Here is an 18,120-nt window from a genome sequence, read left to right on the forward strand (position 1 = left end):
CTGAGCCATCTCTCCAGTCCCTGATGTGTTGTCTTATAATCATCCAAAATACTTTTCTGTTATTCTTTTATTGTTTTGTTTTTCATTTCTTATTATCTGCTTTTAAGCATTCTTTTTTAAACACCCTTCCTTCTTTTCTTTCTTCTTTTCTTCTTCCCTCCCTCCCTCCTTCCTTCCCTCCCTCCCTCTCTCCCTTCCTTCCTTCCTTCCTTCCTTCCTTCCTTCCTTCCTTCCTTCCTTCCTTCCTTCCTTCCTTCTTTCCTTTCTTTCTTTTTACTAAGTGGATCTAGGTAGATTTTTTTTTCAGTTTGCTGCTTTGTTCAGATCTGGCTTCATTGATCTCCTTTTTTATTTCCTTTTTCTTTACTTATCTCATCTTCCTTCTGTTAGCTAATTTAGTTTATCCCTCTTGTGGTTTATTGTGCGGTAGAGTCTTACTGTATCACTATGCAACCCCGAGTGGCCTTGAATTCTCAGTCCTCCTGCCTCTACCACTATCCCTGGTGTTACTTCAATAATCCTTTTAGTACAGTTCGGTGTACTTCCAGCAACTGTGCTTCGTGCCAGTGTAGCCAGAAACTGAAACAAGACAAGGGATGCCACAGCGCTCATGTAGCTTCTCTGTCTATGCATGGGAAAGAGAACAAGACGCTTATCTAAAGAGCTTGACACAATAAGTGCAGTGTGATTTGTTCTGTGAAAGGGAGTTGTGACAGGGCTAGCAGGGGAGTCTAATTTAGGTTGACTAATTAGGAGACCACCCTAGATTATAGCAAGCACCAAGGCCCCGAGGTACTGGGAGTGCGATTTGTTCTTGGCATCTGACAGAAGGCTTGTTTGCTCGCAGTTTTTCAGTCCATATAATCACTAATAGAGTCAGATAAAGTGGCTGTTTGTGTGAATCAGAGCAATTGAAAGTCAGCGCTGCATGTTGCTCACCATGGTTTCCTGTCCAACCACTACCTTGAGCTGGAGGTGCAGTTTCTCACCTACAAAATGAGGCTGATGGATGAGATGGGTTATTATATACTTGTCAGTGACAGTCCGTGATCTGGTGCAGGGCCAGGACTAGGTAAAGGGAAGTGAGTGTATCTCTGACTACTGAGGCTCAGAACCTCCCTAGGTTTTAGGCTCCAGCTTTGGCACAAGCCTTGTGCTCATCTGTTTTAGCACCAGCAGTCACACTCACTCGTTATTGCACTCCTCCCATTGCTCTTTACAATAAAACAGCTTTATTACTTTACGTGCATGGGCCTTTGCCTGCTCTGGGTACCATGTGTGCCAGTGCTCACAGAGGTCAGAAGAGGGCATTGCACCCTCTAGAACTGGAGTTACAGGTGGTTGCACAGGTCGTTGCAAGGTGCCTTGTAGGTTCTAAGAATCAAACTCAAGTTCTTTGAAAGAGAACTCTTACCTGCTAAACCATCTCTCCAGTTCCTGTGTGTGTTGCATTTGAAAACAGGGACTTGCTATGTAGTCCAGGCTGACATCCTCCTGTTTCAGCATCCTGAGTGTTAGGATTCCAGGCATGTGCTACCATGCCCAGCGAATGATAGCTATATTAATGGTGCTTGATGCATTATTTTAATATGCTTAGACTTGCAGTGTCTGGTAACTGAGTCTAATGTTCTGCCGTTATTTATTATGCTTATGATTCTCATATTTGAATTAAAGCAATTATTTCAGTAGAAACTTTTGAATCTAGTTAACATCTATCTGAATTTACCAGAGTGAGTTGCTTGCCTTGGCTGCCCTGGGAAACCTGGTAACACTTTATATTCATTTTGTGTTCTTTAGATCAGTCCAAAGTATTTGTGAAGGTGTTTACTGAAATTGACCGGATGCCCCAGCTCCTTGCATACTACTACAAATGTCACAAGGTAAGCAGCTGTGAGTGATTGTGACCGTGGAGGGCCTCTTCCACTATTGGCTGACATCTTTCATAGGTAAAGGCAAAGTCTGACATTCCTTGTCTTTTGGTCTTTTTTCTTTTACTTAAAGCCAGCAGAGGGTGCTCTTGATCCACTCGATGGATGCCTTTGTCACTTGGAACAAATCAGTGGGTTTTCAGCCTGGATTCACTTACAGACTTAAAACATTGTTTTAATTTGTTCCTATTTTTGTTTTTTAAAGAATATTCATGTCTCATGCTTCATTATGCTTTTAGGAAGTCATAAGAATTTTATGGTTTCAAGGGCTAGGCTACCAACCTGCAGCTTCCTGAGCCTGAATCCTGTTTTATTTGATGTTTGTTTTAGTTTTCCTTATTGTTATCGTGTGTGCAATGCATGTGTGCCGGCACAAGCATGCCATGGTATACGTGTGGGTAAGAAGACAGCATTATGGAGTCTGCTTTCCTTCTACCTTTATGTGGGTTTCAGGGATTGAACTCAGGTCACCAGGTTTGCAGAGAATGTCTTTATACTGGGATTCATCTCGTTAGCTCCTGTGTGTGTTTAAAATGTATGGTGGGACTGGGTGGTGGTGGTGCACACCTTTAATCTCAGCACTTGGGAGGCAGAGGCAGGCGGATCTCTGTGAGTATGAGGCCTGCCTGGTCTACAGAGTGAGTTCTAAGACAGCCAAGACTATATAAAGAAACCCTGTCTCAGGGAGGGAGGGGATCGGACCATAATAATAAAAAGTATGGTGGAGGGCTTGAATCATCAGCGCACAGTATGACCACCCTAAGAGCTCTTCCGGGAGTGCTTTAGAGGAGTGCAGTGATGTGCTCTGGGGTGAGGTCAGAGGAGACAGTGTTACTTGGGGGTTGACGAGCTCAGGCAGTAGATGATGTTTGGAACAGGAGCCTGTGTCTAACCTGCTGGTTTTCTGCCTTTTCTCAAGTGGATAAATCTCATTGGGTATTTGTGTGCTCACTAAGTTCTGTAGTGGCATGGGGCAGTTTCCCAGCATGTTTTGGGTTACCTAGTAAGATATCCCCTTTGCTCTGCTTCTGCAGGTACAGCTTTTAGCAACCTGGCAAGAACTGTGCCAGAGTGACCTTCCACTGGACCGGCAGCTCACTGGCCTCTACGACGCCTTGCTTGGGGCTTGGCACATGCAAACCCAGTGGGCCACACAGGTAACACCTCAGAGATGGAGAACAAAGCCCATGGTGGCATGAGAATGGGTGACAGCTCTGGACCAAGCCCTGTTGTCACTAAAGGGGTTAAAACATACGCTTCTGAACCCACCAAGGAAAGTCTTATCGCTTGCTCTGTATCTTAAATAGGATCTAAGGAGGCAGTGTCCCTGGTGTTCAACTGGGCCTCTGGCCTTCCTGAAAGTCAGGTGATGGAAAGAGCAGACTGTTTTTTATCCTAGGTTCAGGTCAAGTCCCCTTGTTCTCACCCAGAGCTAGAGGAAAAGTCTCATCTTAAAGGTACTCTGAACAGGGTGAGGTGAGGCCTGTGTTTGGAGTGGGAGCCTCCCATCACTTCCTCTCTGAGTCCACGGCATCTGTAACCATAGGGATGAGCCACCCTTCCTTGTCTGATGTCAGAGGCACAGCAACTCTTCTGGGAGGGGAAAAGCCCATCTTGCTTGAGAGTGCTTATGGGTCAGGTCTGATGGCTGTGTAACTTATTTCATAGATTGTCACGACTCCTGATCAGTCACTTGCTGGAATGAGCTCAATTTTATTTGGGGAGAATTTCTTATTCAGGGTTATGTCATTCAAATTGGACAAAGCATTTTGTTTTGTTTCTTTTTATCCTCCCTGATTCTCATGAGATAAATTCTTTGCTGTGTAGGCAAGTTTGGCCTTGGACTCATTGTGATTCTCCTTTGTTAGCCTCTAGTTTCTCTGTCCTTGTTTATTGTTGCTTGAACTATCTAATTCAGACTTAGGTTCTAAGTTCCCACAGTTTTATGTAGCTACCAGTTTACAGTGTGCCTGTCTGTCTACACTCATTTACACATCCTTGCCTCTTGTACACTTCTCATATCACTAGGATAAAAACAGCCCATTTCTGTACATGAAAATGCCCTGTGGCCGGGCCGTGGTGGCGCACGCCTTTAATCCCAGCACTTGGGAGGCAGAGGCAGGCGGATCTCTGTGAGTTCGAGACCAGCCTGGTCTATAGGAGCTAGTTCCAGGACAGGCTCCAAAACCACAGAGAAACCCTGTCTCGAAAAACCAAAAAAAAAAAAAAAAAAAGAAAAAAGAAAATGCCCTGTGCCATCTAAGAAGATCCTGTATTCTCAGCCTTGATTTTTGAAGGCATGTTCCTTTGTACCTTTGGCTTGTGGCCCATTTTCTTTACTGGAGGCAGGCGTGACAGGCAGCCAACTTGCTGAAGCTTGGGCTAGGGAAATCTAAGGCAAGGGTAAAATGTCATGACCCTTAATTTCCCCCAGTGTTTCATTTTATTTTAGTGGGTTTTATGGATCAAATCTACAGTTTTACACATGCTAGAACAGAACATTTCCATTGAGCTGTATTCCAGGGCTTTCTTTTCTTTTTTTTTTTTTTTTTTTTTTTTTTTTTTTTTGAGAAAGGTTTTCTTAAGTTGCTCAGGCTGGCTTTGGCTTTGAACTTTGATCTTTCTGACGTGGCCATCTTAAGTAGCTGAGGAGATTAGAGGCCTGTGCCACTAGACCCAGCTTCCATTTTCTTTTTAAAAATTGATTTTAAATTTTATTTTGTTATTGTTTGAGACAAGGTCTTACTCTATGGTCCAGGCTGACTTGAAATTCACTGTGTAGATGGGCATGGTAGTTTACACCTTTAATCCTAGTACTCAGGAAGCAGAGGCAGAGGGCAGAGGAGAGGCAGATTTCTGTATGTTTGAAGCCAGCTTGGTCTACATGGCAAGTTCCAAGCCAGCCAGGGCTATATAATGAGACCCTGTCTTAACAAAAAAGGAAGGAAGGAAGGAAGGAAGTCACTGAGCAGCCCACTCTGACCTCTAATTCATAGCAATCCTCCTGCCTCAGCCTCCCCATTGCTAGGATTATAGTCAGGCATCACCAAACCTATTTTTGTTGTGCTGTTTTGTTTGTTTGTTTGGGGGCCTGGGGGATAGTCCCATGTCCTTCTGATCCTCTGAGTGGATATCCTGTCATGCCTTTTTTATGTGTTGCTGGGGATGGAACCCCAGACTTTGTGCAAGCACTCTATTAATGGAACTATATCTTCACTCCTCTCCACTATTTTTTTGTTTTTCAAGACAGGGTTTCTCTGTGTAGCCCTGGCTGTTCTAGAACTCATTCTGTAGACCAGTCTGGCCTCGAACTCACAGAGATCCCCCTGACTCTGCCTCCTGAGTGCTGGGATTAAATGTGGCTCACTCTTTTTTTGATAGACACTTGATCTGATCCTGTCCAAGGCTGTTGTTAAAGCCACTCTGAGTAGCACTCCACAAGGGTCTTTATACCTGAGAGTAGACTTGTGAGTTCTGTGGGCAGGGTATGTTTTGGTGTAGGAGAAATTGCCAGGCCTTTTCCAAAGTCGTCACATTTTCTGCGTTCACACCAGTGTTTGAGGGCCCTGCTTGCTGTGCATCTGCGCTGATGCTGATGTTGTCATTCTGTTTAATTTTAGCTCTTCTGGTGGGTGTGTAGTAGCATCTCATTGTGATTTTAATTTGCATTTCCATGATGACTAAAGGTATTGAACACCCACTCATGTGCGATTGGCTGTTTGTATGCATTCCTTTGTGACATGCCTACTCAAGCCTCTTGCTTGTTTTTAAAAATTGGGTTATTTGCCTAAACTCCTAAAGGGAGTTCGTCTTTTTGGATAGAAGTCCTTTCTCAAATATGTTTTGTAGACACTGTCTTCCAGTCTGTAGCGTGAGCAGAGGGTTTTTGTCTGCTTTGGGAATGCCAGAGAATGAACCCAGAGTTTGCACGTGTCAGTCAAGTGTGCCACCTCTGGTCTGCATCCCCAGCTCTGAGCAGAAGTTTCATTTATTTATTTATGAATCAATATATTTATGGGGCAGGGGTGTGTGTGCACATGCCATTGTGCACATGTGAAGGTCGGAGGACAGCTTGTGGGAGTCAGTTCTTCCTTCCCCAGGTGGGACTCAGGAATTGAACTCGGGATGTCAGGCTTGGCAGCAGGTGCCTTTCTCCACTGAGCCATCTTGCAGATGATTCTTTTTTATTGATTTTATTTTTATTTGTGTGTTTGGGTGTGCCTCATGTGGGCGGGTTCCTGAGGAGGTCAAAGAGTGTCAGATCTCTTAGAGTTAGGGTTAGAGGCAGTTAGCATGATGCTGGGAACTGCACTCTGGAAGAGCAGCACGTGCTGTTAACTCCTTAGTCATCTCTTCAGCCCTTAGAAGTTCTGATTTTGGGGAAGCCAAGTTTATCATTTTTTTTTCTCTTATGGGTATTGTTTTTCATACCCTAAAACACTGTCACTAGCCTGCAAGTTGCAAAGGCATTCTTTTTTTGTTTGTTTGTTTTGTTTTTTGTTGTTGTTTTTAAGATAGGGTTTCTCTACTAACAGCCCTAGCTGTCCTGGAACTTGCTTTGTAGACCAGGCTGTCCTGTCTCTGCCTCCCGAGTGCTGGGATTAAAGGCCTGTGCAACCACTGCCTGTCAGCAAAAGCATTCTTGATGGTTTCATCTAGAAGCTAATTAGCTTCTCCTTGAGCTCTGGGGCCCGTCCAAATGAGTGTTTGTGCACAGTGAAGGGCAGGTCACAAGGTCTCACCACGGATTGGTCAGTCTAACTCTGCAGCCCTCGTTCCTCAGTCTGGTCTCTTAGGCCTTATTCCCGCTGTGCTCTTTCTTCTTACAGAAATGACTGGAGCACAGGGGAGGAGGCAGAAGAAGCTGCTGTAGTCCAGCTCTAGTCCAGTGGACTCTTATTTGTTACCTGTGTACAGAGACATTTCCTGGATCTCCACTGGCATTTTGTAAAAGTATGCTTCAGTTAAAACATACTGGGTCCATTCTGTTCAGTTTTCTTTTTCCTTTGAGTGCCTGGACAGAAGGATTCTCTGGCCATTTGCCACAGAACAACAAAAATTCAAGTATGATTTTGGAATTGATACTGATTTCTTTCTTTCTTTTTTTTTTTTTTTTTTTTTTTTTTGAGACTGTCTTGGAACTAGCTCTTGTAGACCAGGCTGGTCTCAAACTCACAGAGATCCGCCTGCCTCTGCCTCCCGAGTGCTGGGATTAAAGGCGTGCGCCACCATTGCCCGGCTTGATACTGATTTCTTAGTCATGGATGTAGTAACCATGACACAGACAGGCAGAGAAGCATGGTTAGATTATGTTTCATTGATACAGAAGCTCTCCTACAGCCACAGGTTGGAAGAAGATGTCTATAAAAGAGCTGATAAAGGGCTTATATTTGAAATAGGTATAAACTCTAGTAACTGCTTAGTAAAAAAAGGCAGATAAACCAGTTTTTCAAAGTGTACCCAGGACTTGACTAGACCCATCACAAAGGAAGATAATTCCACAGCTCCTTAAGTAAAGTTTTAAAGTAACACCTAAAGTTAATGAATTTAGTAGGGATGTGGGCAGTGACTTGGTGATTGGGGATCTGAGAAAGGTAAATACCAGCCTGGTACAAGCTGGTGATAACAGCCAAGAAGAGCTGAACATGACAGTTTATTGAGAGGCTGAGGCAGGAGACTCACACCTGGGCTACATAGTGAGTCTCAGACCAGCCTGGAAATAAAAATGTTAAGAAAGAATGAGCAGCCGTTAGGATCTGTTCCAAGGAGTGCTGTAGCAGCTGTTAGTAACCAGAAGAAAGGAAAATCAAAAGAGAGATTTCATTATGGGTTAGTGGGGAAATTATTGACCAAAACAGAGACAGTAAGGGCATTGAGTCTTGAAGTCAGTTGGAAATAATGAATTTCAGTTTGTAATACTTCAAAATATTTATTTATTTTTGTGTTGAGGTCAGAGGGTGGCTTCTTGGAGTCAGTTCTCTCCTTTCACCTTTATGTGGGTCTTGAGGATTGAACTTAGGTCATCAGGCTTCAAGATGAGTGCCTTCACCCACTGAACCATGCCATTAATCCTGGGATGCTTTAATGTTCCAAAGGAGAGTGGTTAGCAAAATAGATGGTTGGAAGGCTCACTCAGGACATCCAAGGTGGAGTGAGATCCCCATCCAGTCATTTCATTATTTGTTGGATTTGTGGGGTTCTCCCCTCTCTTCCTCTAAGACTCCAGCAGGGTGACTCTAAGCAGAATATAGAATATGATTCGTGAAATGAAACAAAAGTCCATTGAAGTTATATAAATTCTTGGAGTGTCTAGGAAAAAAGTATGAACATATTTTGGGTTATATGTATGACCTTATGACCATTTGCTAGTTGTCTTTGATTCATTCTGAGCTGGCTTGTGATTTCTTTTCTTTTTTTCTTCTCTCCCTCCCACTTTCTTCTCAAAAGAGGAAACAGTTTCTGAGCACCATTTGTTATCGGGATGACACTTTCCCTGTTAAATGGTCTTGGCGTTCTTGCTGTAATGCTGGCTGAACAGAACGAGCTAGGAAGTGTTCTGTTAGTCTGCTAGCTGATGTTACAGCAAAAGGCCTTACATTGGATAGTTTACATTTTTGAGATTTTTTTTTGTCTTTTGTGTATGAGTATTTTATCTGCATGTATGTGTGTATGTGCCCCATATGCATATAGTGCCTGCAGAAGCCAGCAGAGGATGCTAGATGTTCTAGGACTGGAGTTACAGAGGGTTGTGAGCATCCATGTCAGTTCTGGGAATTGAACCCAAGTCCTCTGGAAGAGCAACCAGTGCCTTAACTGCTGAGCCATCTCTCCATTCCTAGACTGGATAGTTAAACAGCAGTAATAGTCTCAAAATTCTGTATGCTAGAAGTTCGAGATCAAGTTATGCGCAGGGCTGGAGTCTTCTCTCCGAGTTTCCCTTCAAATGTGCTGGTTGCCCTGATGTCTTCTCATGAGGATACCATCATGTAGAATGAGAACATGCTCTTATGGTACCTTCATTACCTCTTCAAAAGGCTGTCTCCAAATAGAGTCATATTTAAGGTATTTGGTGGCTAAGGCTTTAGCATAGCATCTCAGGGAGACACAGTTTGGACTAGGAAATGCTCCTTCAATGTTTCAGTGTCTCTGAAGGATTGGAATAGATTATTTGTATGTTCACCGATGAAGTGCCATCAGTTTTGATCTTTTTTTGGACCTCGTTTTTGAGACAAGGTCTCATGTATTCTAGGCTATTGCTGATCTCTTGGTCTTTCTGCCTCTAGTCCTGTACTGGGATTGCAGGCATGGAGCACCATACCAGCTGTCTGGGCATTTTTGACAGCTGATTCATGATCCTGGCCAACCTTAGGTCTATTTGGAGTTTCTTTTTCCTCTGGAGCCAGTTTTGGTAGACTGCAGCTAGTACTATGTCCACATGTTCAGGCTGCTGGTTCACAGTCCTCCCTTAGGAGCTTTCTGCTTTTATAGAATTGGTGCTGGTGTTCCTACTTGCGTATCTGATTTTAGCAAGTTGAATACTCTGTCCTGTTTCCTTAGTTCAGGTACAGGTTATCAATTTTAGAGCTCTTTGCAAAAAAACAAAAACAGTTTCTGGCATTGATTCTATGTATCTGTTTTTTCCTTATCTCTGCTCCAAACCTCAGTAATCTTTTTCTGACTTTAAATTTAGGTTCTTATATTTCTAGTTCTGGTTCTTGTTTTTTCAGGCAGAGTTCATATAGCCCAGGCTGGCCTTGTTTTCGCTGTTTAGCTAAGGATGACTTTGAACTTCTGATTTGCTTGCTTCTACTTCCCAAGTGCTGTGACTCCAGGCGGGTGCCACCACACCTAGTTTTTTGTGGTTTTGGGAACTGGAGCCATGCATGATTGACAGGCAAGAACTGCCCCACCGACCTGCATCCCTATCCTTAGTTCTTTAATGCATGCAGTTAGGTGACTGATGTGAGATCTTTACTGTATGCATTTATAGCTGTGAATTCTCCTCCTTGATCTGTTTTTGCTGCATCCTGTAAGTTTTGTTATGCTCAATTTTAGTTTCATTTCTATTAAGGTAACTTTGAATAAAGTTTGAATTTTGTTGGCTATAGTTTTCATTTGTATCTATTTTGGTGTTTGGCTTTTTTTTGTTTATTTTATTTTTTCTGTGTAACAGCTCTGGCTGCCTTGGAACTCACTTTGTAGACCAGGCTGGCTTCAAACTCAGAGATCACCTGCCCCTGCCTCCTGAGTGCTGGGGCTAAAGGCGTGCGCCACCACCACCCACCCACATGGCATTCAGCTTTTCTAAGACTAATTCTTATATCTGAGTTCATGTTTGCACCTATCTGGGTCATAGTAGAAAGGTAATAATCAGCACAGGGAGGTTGAGAGTATTTTCCAAACGGAATTTGTATGTTATTTAATTTTCTCAAGAGATGTGCGCAGAGAGAAGTGACTTCAGGCCAGGCTCTGGCTGTGCGTGGCCTCCAGCTCTAGTCAGTGTAGCCCTCTCCTGCGTTCGCCCCTGCTCGACCTTTCATCCTTCAGTCTCTCGGTTGTCACCTGAGTCTTCGCTGATGACTGTCTCAGTGCTGTACCAGGCGTTTGGGAAGCTTGAGTAAGTCGGCATGCTGGCCGTTGATAGACGCGCTTTTCTGGCCAAATTGCGGCTCCTGCCACTTTCCATTCTGTCTGTCCAGTTTTCCCGGTGAGGGAAACTTGGGACTCCCTGATGGCCCATCTTGAGCAGTCCTAAGGGGCCTTGGAGCCATCGGGAGACAGCTGGCTCCTGTGCACTGACGCACGTGCCTCCCTCCCATTGCAGGTTTTCAAGAACCCCCACGAGGTGGTGACGGTACTGCTGATTCAGACCCTGGGGGCCTTGGTGCCCTCCCTGCCCATGTGCCTCAGTGCAGGCGTGGAGAGAGCGGGACCCGAGCTGGAGCTCACCAGACTGCTGGAGTTTTATGACACCACCGCCCACTTTGCCAAGGGGCTGGAGATGGCACTGCTCCCCCACCTCCGTAAGCATTCCTACCTCCTGTCTGGCTCGTCTTTACTGGCTTTGGGGCCGGGCTTGTTTACTGTCTCAGGTAGCTGTATGGAAGGGAAAGGGGTCAGTGTTTCTCGACTCATGTGGAGAGCTTTCCCGTGAAAACAGTGCCTGCATGGAAGTGGAGTTCAGCGTACTCGCCTGGCTCAGTGTCCAAGGCAGGGACAGACACTTCTGCTATGCCTGAGAGTGTGAAAGAGGGAGGTAGGAGTGGCAGTGAGCTGGCAGCAGGTTTCAGTGGGAGGAGCCTCTTTGTTTTAAGTCAAAGCCTTAGACAGTTGGACCTAAACATTAAGTTTGCGGGAACACAGGCTAGAGGGGAGGTTGTGAAGGGCACAGCAGCCTTGACCGGCCTGAAGCGACTGTGGGGAAAGTGGCTATTCCCAGTGGCCAGCTGTGAGCAGAGTGTGCGGGACGCCGGGACGCCGAGCTCCCCAGCTGTTTTCCACCTGTAGGAAAGCAACATAGACCTGTGACACATGCTGCTGTCAAGTCAGGAAATTGCTTCAAGAAGGCCTCATTCTGCCATGTGGCTGCGGGGTGTCACAGACTTCGTTTATTTAATAGTTATTCTCTTTAATTACATTGTGTTTAATTGCCTGTACATTCCAGGGAGTGTGCTTATTGTTCAGGTTCCTGATGATTCATAGGTGTTGTGGCCTCACTTGTGGGAGATGCACAGTCATGTGGGTGGTTTCCAGAGGACTGTGATGCCCTGGCCCAAGTGACTAGAGAATGCTTAGCCTGGGTACCCTGCTAGAGCAGGCTGGCCGAGGTAGGGCAGAGAACAGGTTATATCCATTCCTCCCTAAGGATGGACTTTCTTAAAGACTTGAGAACCACCCTCTGAAGTCAGCATGAAAGCTTAGATTTCTAGTAATTCCAGCTGAGGCCTTCCAACTGTTTTTTTTTTTTTTTTTTTTTTTAAATTGATTTAAGTCAAAAATACTTTTGGAAAGATGGATGTGGTGGTGTATGCATGTATCTCAGTACTCAGATGTATTGGATTCAAATCCAGCCTGGGTTACATAGTTTGACCCCATCCCAAAACAATAACAGAGCCACCACTTTAATCCGAACACTCTGGAGTCAGAGGTAGGTGGCTTTCTGAGTTTGAGGCTAGCTTGGTCTACAGAGTGAGTTCCAGGACAGCCTGAGCTACACAGAAAAATCCTGTTTCAAAAAAACAAAACAGAACAAAATAACCCCAGTAGCAAAACAGGGAGCATGAAAATGATCTGTAATTTAATCATTAAGAAAGAGATAGCAGTTGCATTCTTTTCTATTCCTCCCAGCAGTTCATATGTAAATGCACATTGAAGCTGGACTTGCTGGCATGCCCTGCAACCCTGGTCCTTGGGAGACTGAGGAAGGAGGACCAGTCTGAGCTATGTAGTGAAATCCTGTCTCAAAATTCCAATTTGCCTCAACAATTAAATAAGTGCATACTATTTACAAGCATTAATATAAATATTTAATATATAAAATATGTTTAGCATACTTCATAAATATTTAACATATACTATATAATGTATAACTACTATGTTATTGCGAAAAACCTGTTTAATGCATTGTATATTGATATTATATGCATATATGCTATACTACAATAATGTACATAACCCATAAAAATTTATTTATTTATTTATTTATTTATTTATTTATTTATTTATTTATTTATGCAAGGTTCCAATATGTAGCTCTGGCTGACTTGTTAAGAGTTCACTATGTAGACCAGGCTGGCTTCAAACTCACAATGATCTACTTGACTCTGTTTCACAAATGTTAGGATTAAAGGCATGAACCACCATTCCTGGCAAAATATTTTAAAATATTGGTGGTGTATAATCTTACATTCTTTTTGGTTTCAAATAATATATACTGGGAGCCAGGAGGTACTCAGCTGGCAAAGTGCCTGCCTCTGAGCATGAGGACCTGAATTCAGCCCTAGCATCCATATGAAAAAAGCTAGGTATAGCATCTCATGCTTGTAACTCTAGTACTGGGACGACGGAAACGGGAGTCTTCCTGGGCTCACTGGGCAGCTTGTCTAGCCTAATCGATGAGCTCCAGGCCAGAGAGAGACCATGTCTCGAAGGAGGTGGATGACATTCCTGAGGATGACACCCAGCATTGTTCTCTGGATTCCTCACGTGCTGTACACACAAACATTTAAAGAAGGATAATAGAATGAGTATTTTCTTAGGTTATTGTTATCCTAAAACCTGGCTTCTAATGGCTGCTTCATGACTGTGGCACGCATTTTGGTTTGCTTGTTTTGAGACAGGGTCTACATAGCCCTGGCTGTCCTGGAACTCTCTACATAGACCAGGCTGGCCTTGAACTCACTGAGATCCTCCTGTTTCTGCCTCCTGAGTGCTGGGATTAATGGCAGATAGTGGCATGCCTGACCCTATGGCATACTTTTTTACTTAAATAGTTACTGTTTAAGTAAAATCTTTACTAACTGTCTGGGGAGAGTTTCTGACCCAGCCTTGAGGTTTTAGAAGTGTAGAGCTGCAGCTGCTATGCCCAGGGCAATTTAAAGGTACCCATCACACTTGTGCCTTCTCCTGTCCCTTGGGTTAGTGGTGCCCCCACCACCCACCTAGCCACCCTCCCCAGCATTGCGTTCTTTCTTTCTTCCATCATTTCTTAGTTCTTAGAAAATTAATGACCTATCACTTTGGTTTTTAATGTTTTAAAATTATCTGTTTGGAGATTTAATCTAGTTTTCATTAATTTTTTTAGAGCAATTCTTTTAAAGCAATGCATTATTGAGTACATGTATAAAAAGCAATAAAAATATGTGTTGCAAAATTTTCTGACAAAGAATCTGTAATACAAATGAAAATTTCCCCTAATGCCACTCTTAAAAATTTAACCCATGTTCTTTTTTGTTTGTTTGCTTTTTTTTTGTTTTTTTTTTTGTTTTGTTTTGTTTTTCGAGAAAGGATTTTTCTGGAGCTTGGTGCCTGTCCTGGAACTAGCTCTTGTAGACCAGGCTGGCCTCGAACTCATAGAGATCCGCCTGCCTCTGCCTCCCGAGTGCTGGGATTAAAGGCATGGCACTCGGCTTAGCCTATGTTCTTAAAAGATTTTTATATAGTGGACTTTCTCCCATTATTTATGTTATGTTACAGACATATTTTTAACTTTTATCTTTAACTTTTTGTTATTTAATAGTTAATACATATACATGATACAATGTAAAATATATGAAAGGCTGTACAATAGAAAGCAATATGAAAATTTAGGTTCATTTTTTTATTTTTAGTTTTTGTTATGTACGGGTATGTTGACTGACTGTGACACACACACACACATGCATCATATATGTGTCTGGTGCAATAGTGGACAGAAGATGGTGTTGGGGCCCTGAGAACTAGAATTATAGATGGTTGTGAGCCACCGTGTGGGTGTTGGGAACCGAACCTAGGTCCTTTGTAAGAGTGGTGGTGATAATCACCACTGAGCCACCTCTCCAGCTCTTAAGTTTACCTCAATAAGCTATATATATTTATTGTACAAAATCTTGACAATAAAAGAAAATAGTCATCCTCAGCTTGCCATCTAGGAATAGCATTTTTGTGTGTGTGTGTATATGTATATATACTAAATTTATATTGTTTTTGGCTTTTTGAGAAATGATCTCATTTAGTCCAGGCTGGCTTTTAATTCACTAGGTAGCTGAGGGTGACCATGAGCTCCTGATCTCCTTAGTTACTGGGATTACAAAATGCACCACCATGCCCAGCTTTTATAATGTGTATATAATAGATTGTTGTCATTATTATATCCAAGCATTTAATATGTAGTTTATCGCTTGTATTCAGATTTTGCCAGCTCTGGAGAGATCTTTCTAACTGCTTCCTCCTCTGTCTCCCTCTGAGAGCCAGTTTAGTGTATGTACATTACCTTTGGTGACCTCTCTTTACTTTCTTAATCTAACAGTCATTTTACCTTCTTTTTTTTGTGACAGTGACATCTTTGAAGAAAATAGCTTTCTTGTAGAATTTTCCATGCCCTAGAATGCTGTCTTTTCTCTTCAATAAGCTATATATATTTATTCAGTAACCTTAACATCCATTGATACAGCCTATCTGAATAAACTCTTATATTGCTGATTACAAAGAAATGATTTCCAAACTGGGCAATGATGTGCCTGCCTTTAATTCTAGCACTCAGGAGGCAGAGGCAGGCGGATCTTAGTGAATTCGAGGCCAGCCTGGTCTACAGAGCTAGTTCTAGTACAGCTGGGGCTGTTACACAGAGAAACCCTGTATTGAAAAACCAACCTCCTCTCCCCACCAAAAAAAGAAATGATTTCCTTTTTTTTTTTTTTTTTTTTTTTTTTTTGGTTTTTCGAGACAGGGTTTCTTTGTAGCTTTGGAGCCTGTCCTGGAACTCCCTTTGTAGACCAGGCTGGTCTCGAACTCACAGAGATCCGCCTGCCTCTGCCTCCCAAGTGCTGGGATTAAAGGCGTGCGCCACCACCGCCTGGCTAAGAAATGATTTCCTAATTCTGTCTTTCTTCCTACATTTCCTGACTGGCATTTTGCTGTAAAGAAGTGATGGGAATAGGGCAGAGGATGGGAGTGCAGGTGACAAGAGTGCTTTCTTAGCATGCATGAAGCCTTGAGTTTGAACCCCAGCACCACATAAACTGGGCGTGTCCTGTCATCCATGACTTTGGAGGTAGAGGCAAGAGGGTCAGGAGTTCGATGTCGTCTTCAGCTACAAAGCATGTTTGAGGCCAGCATGGAAATATATGAGACCCTGCTTAAACAAACAAAGCAGCAACAGCAGCCTGCTTGCCTTTCCTCCCTTCTTCTTCTCTCCTTCTCTTGTTTCCTTTATCCTTCCTGATCCCTCTTTCTTACATGCAGTGTTTGTCTTTTCTGGGTTACCTCACTCGATATAATATTTTATGTCCACCCATCATCCATCTGAATATTTCATGATTTCATTTTTCTTCACAGCTGCATAGTATTGCACCACACCCTAAAATTTATTTATTTATTTATTTATTTATTTATTTATTTTGGGTTTTTTGAGACAGGGTTTCTCTGTGTAGCCCTGGCTGTCCTGGAACTCCTTCTGTAGACCAGGCTGGCCTCAGCATCAGAGATCCGCCTGTCTCTGCCTCCCGAGTGCCGGGACTAAAGGTGTGCGCCAGCACTGCTTTACTGCACCACATTTTCATTATCTATTCATCAGCTGAAGGACATTTGGGTTGTTTCCATTTTTTGGCTGTTGTGAGTAGAGGAACAATGAACATGGCTGACCAAAAGTCTGTAGAGCAGAGTGCCGAGTCCTCTGGCAGATGCCAAGGAATGTGTGTGTCTGAGTCATGGCATAGATTTAGTGTTAGTTTTTTGAGGATTCTCCACACTGATATCCAGAGTGGCTGCATCAGTTTGACTTCCCGTAGTGAAGGAGGGTCCTCCTTTTCTACAACCTCACCAGGATTTCTTGTCAGTTGTCTTGTTGATGTTAGCCATTCTACATTCTGACTGGGGTGAGATGCAATCTCAAGTATTTTAATTTACTTTCCCCTATCTTCTAAGAATGCTAAATATTTTTGAGGTAATTATTAGTCATTTTTATTTCCTCTATTGAGAACTCTCCTTTTAGATCCCTAGCCCATTTTTTAATTGGGTCATTTGTTTCCTTGACTCTTCGTTTTTTGAATTTTTATGTATTCTGGATATGAATCTTCTGTCAGATGCATAGCTGACAGAAATTCTCTCCCATGCTGTGGGTTTCTTCTTCACTTGACTGATTAACAATTCCTTAGCTGTTCAGGAGCTTTTGCTTTTGTGAGTTTACTTGCTGACTGTTTCCCTCATGAATCCCTAGGTGAATGTGGTCTACTCAGAAAGCCCTTGCCTACACTGGATGTGTTTTCTTCTAGATGTTTTAGCATTTGATTCTCTTGGATCTAATTTTTGTTCAGCGCAATAGATTCATGTCTAATCTGATATTTTTACATGTGGAGATGCAGTTTTCCCAGCCCTGTGCAGAACGCCTTCTCCGGATCACTGCAGATGGTGGGGTAGGGGAGAGGATCGCCCACAGGGCCGCTTCTCCCTAGTCAGTTCCTGACCCTGTCAAATGTGGTTTTATTTCTCACTGTTTATTTAGTATGTATGCGTGTGAGCATGGACGTGCTATGGCACACATATGGAGGTCAGAGAGCAATTGTAGAAGTTGATTCTCCCTTACCATGTGAGTCCCCGGAACCAAACTCAGGTCATTAGGCCTTAGTTTCTTTCCCTGCTGTGATTCATCTCACTGCCCCCGATAAATGCTGTTTGTTTGTTTTTAAAATTTATTTTCATTATTTTAAATTATGTGTATGTATATGATTATGTGCACATGAGTATAGATGACCAGAGGCTTTGGAGCTGGCATTAAAGGTGACTGTGAGCAGCCTCATTTGGATGCTGGGGACCAAACTCAAGTCCTTAAGAGCAGAATATGCTCTTAACTGCTGAACCATCTTTCTAGCCCCTGGTTTGGCTTTTTGAGAGAAGTCTCATGTTGCCTAGGTCGACCTCAAGCTTATTGTGTAGCTGAGGATGACCTGGAATACCTCCTGTCACCTCTCCCTGACATTGTGGACGTGCATCACCGCTCCCAGGTCTTCACTGTGATGGCTCTCAACTCTTTAGGGGCATGGTGTATGCAATACTACTTGAAGCAAACAACACGTGAAGCCCAGATCTTTGCTTTGGGAACCACAGGCGCTTTCATGACTGAGAAAGCAGATTAATGCAGTGTATACAGATCAGGGAATGTTCCAGGAGAGTGCCTTTTTCCTATTGTTTTTCCAGCAACCAGTTTCAGATTATTTGCCTATTCTAATTTCTTGTTCCCTACAGAGGACCACAACCTGGTGAAAGTTGTGGAGCTGGTGGATGCTGTGTATGGTCCATATAAACCCTATCAGCTAAAGTACGGCGACATGGAGGAGAACAACCTTCTTATACAGATCAGTGCTGTGCCTCTGGTAATGTCTGACAATGCTGCAGTTTATCAAACATTCTGTGTGCTAGGCGCTTGGCTCTGTGTGGCAGAGGGGTGGGGTGGGATCAAGTGAAAGAGAGGAGGAAAGGAAGAGGAGGAAGGCAAATT

At 43.2% G+C, this 18,120-nt stretch overlaps 1 protein-coding gene across 2 annotated transcripts in view; it reads left to right on the forward strand.

The window, feature by feature from the left end:
• Cog7 (component of oligomeric golgi complex 7) overlaps nucleotides 1–18,120 on the forward strand; it is a 67,340-nt gene that overhangs the window by 16,113 nt on the left and 33,107 nt on the right. For both annotated transcript variants that reach the window (XR_009057614.1, XM_057779735.1), the window contains exons 5-8: nucleotides 1,798–1,880; nucleotides 2,963–3,085; nucleotides 10,753–10,951; nucleotides 17,868–17,995. Coding sequence is in view for 1 of the 2 variants with exons in the window: in XM_057779735.1 (XP_057635718.1) it covers nucleotides 1,798–1,880; nucleotides 2,963–3,085; nucleotides 10,753–10,951; nucleotides 17,868–17,995 (533 nt within the window). In the remaining variant the exon portion in view is untranslated. The remainder of the gene's footprint in view (nucleotides 1–1,797; nucleotides 1,881–2,962; nucleotides 3,086–10,752; nucleotides 10,952–17,867; nucleotides 17,996–18,120) is intronic.

Source organism: Chionomys nivalis, chromosome 8 (genome assembly GCF_950005125.1).
Source record: "Chionomys nivalis chromosome 8, mChiNiv1.1, whole genome shotgun sequence".
Classification (NCBI taxonomy): Eukaryota; Metazoa; Chordata; class Mammalia; order Rodentia; family Cricetidae; genus Chionomys; species Chionomys nivalis.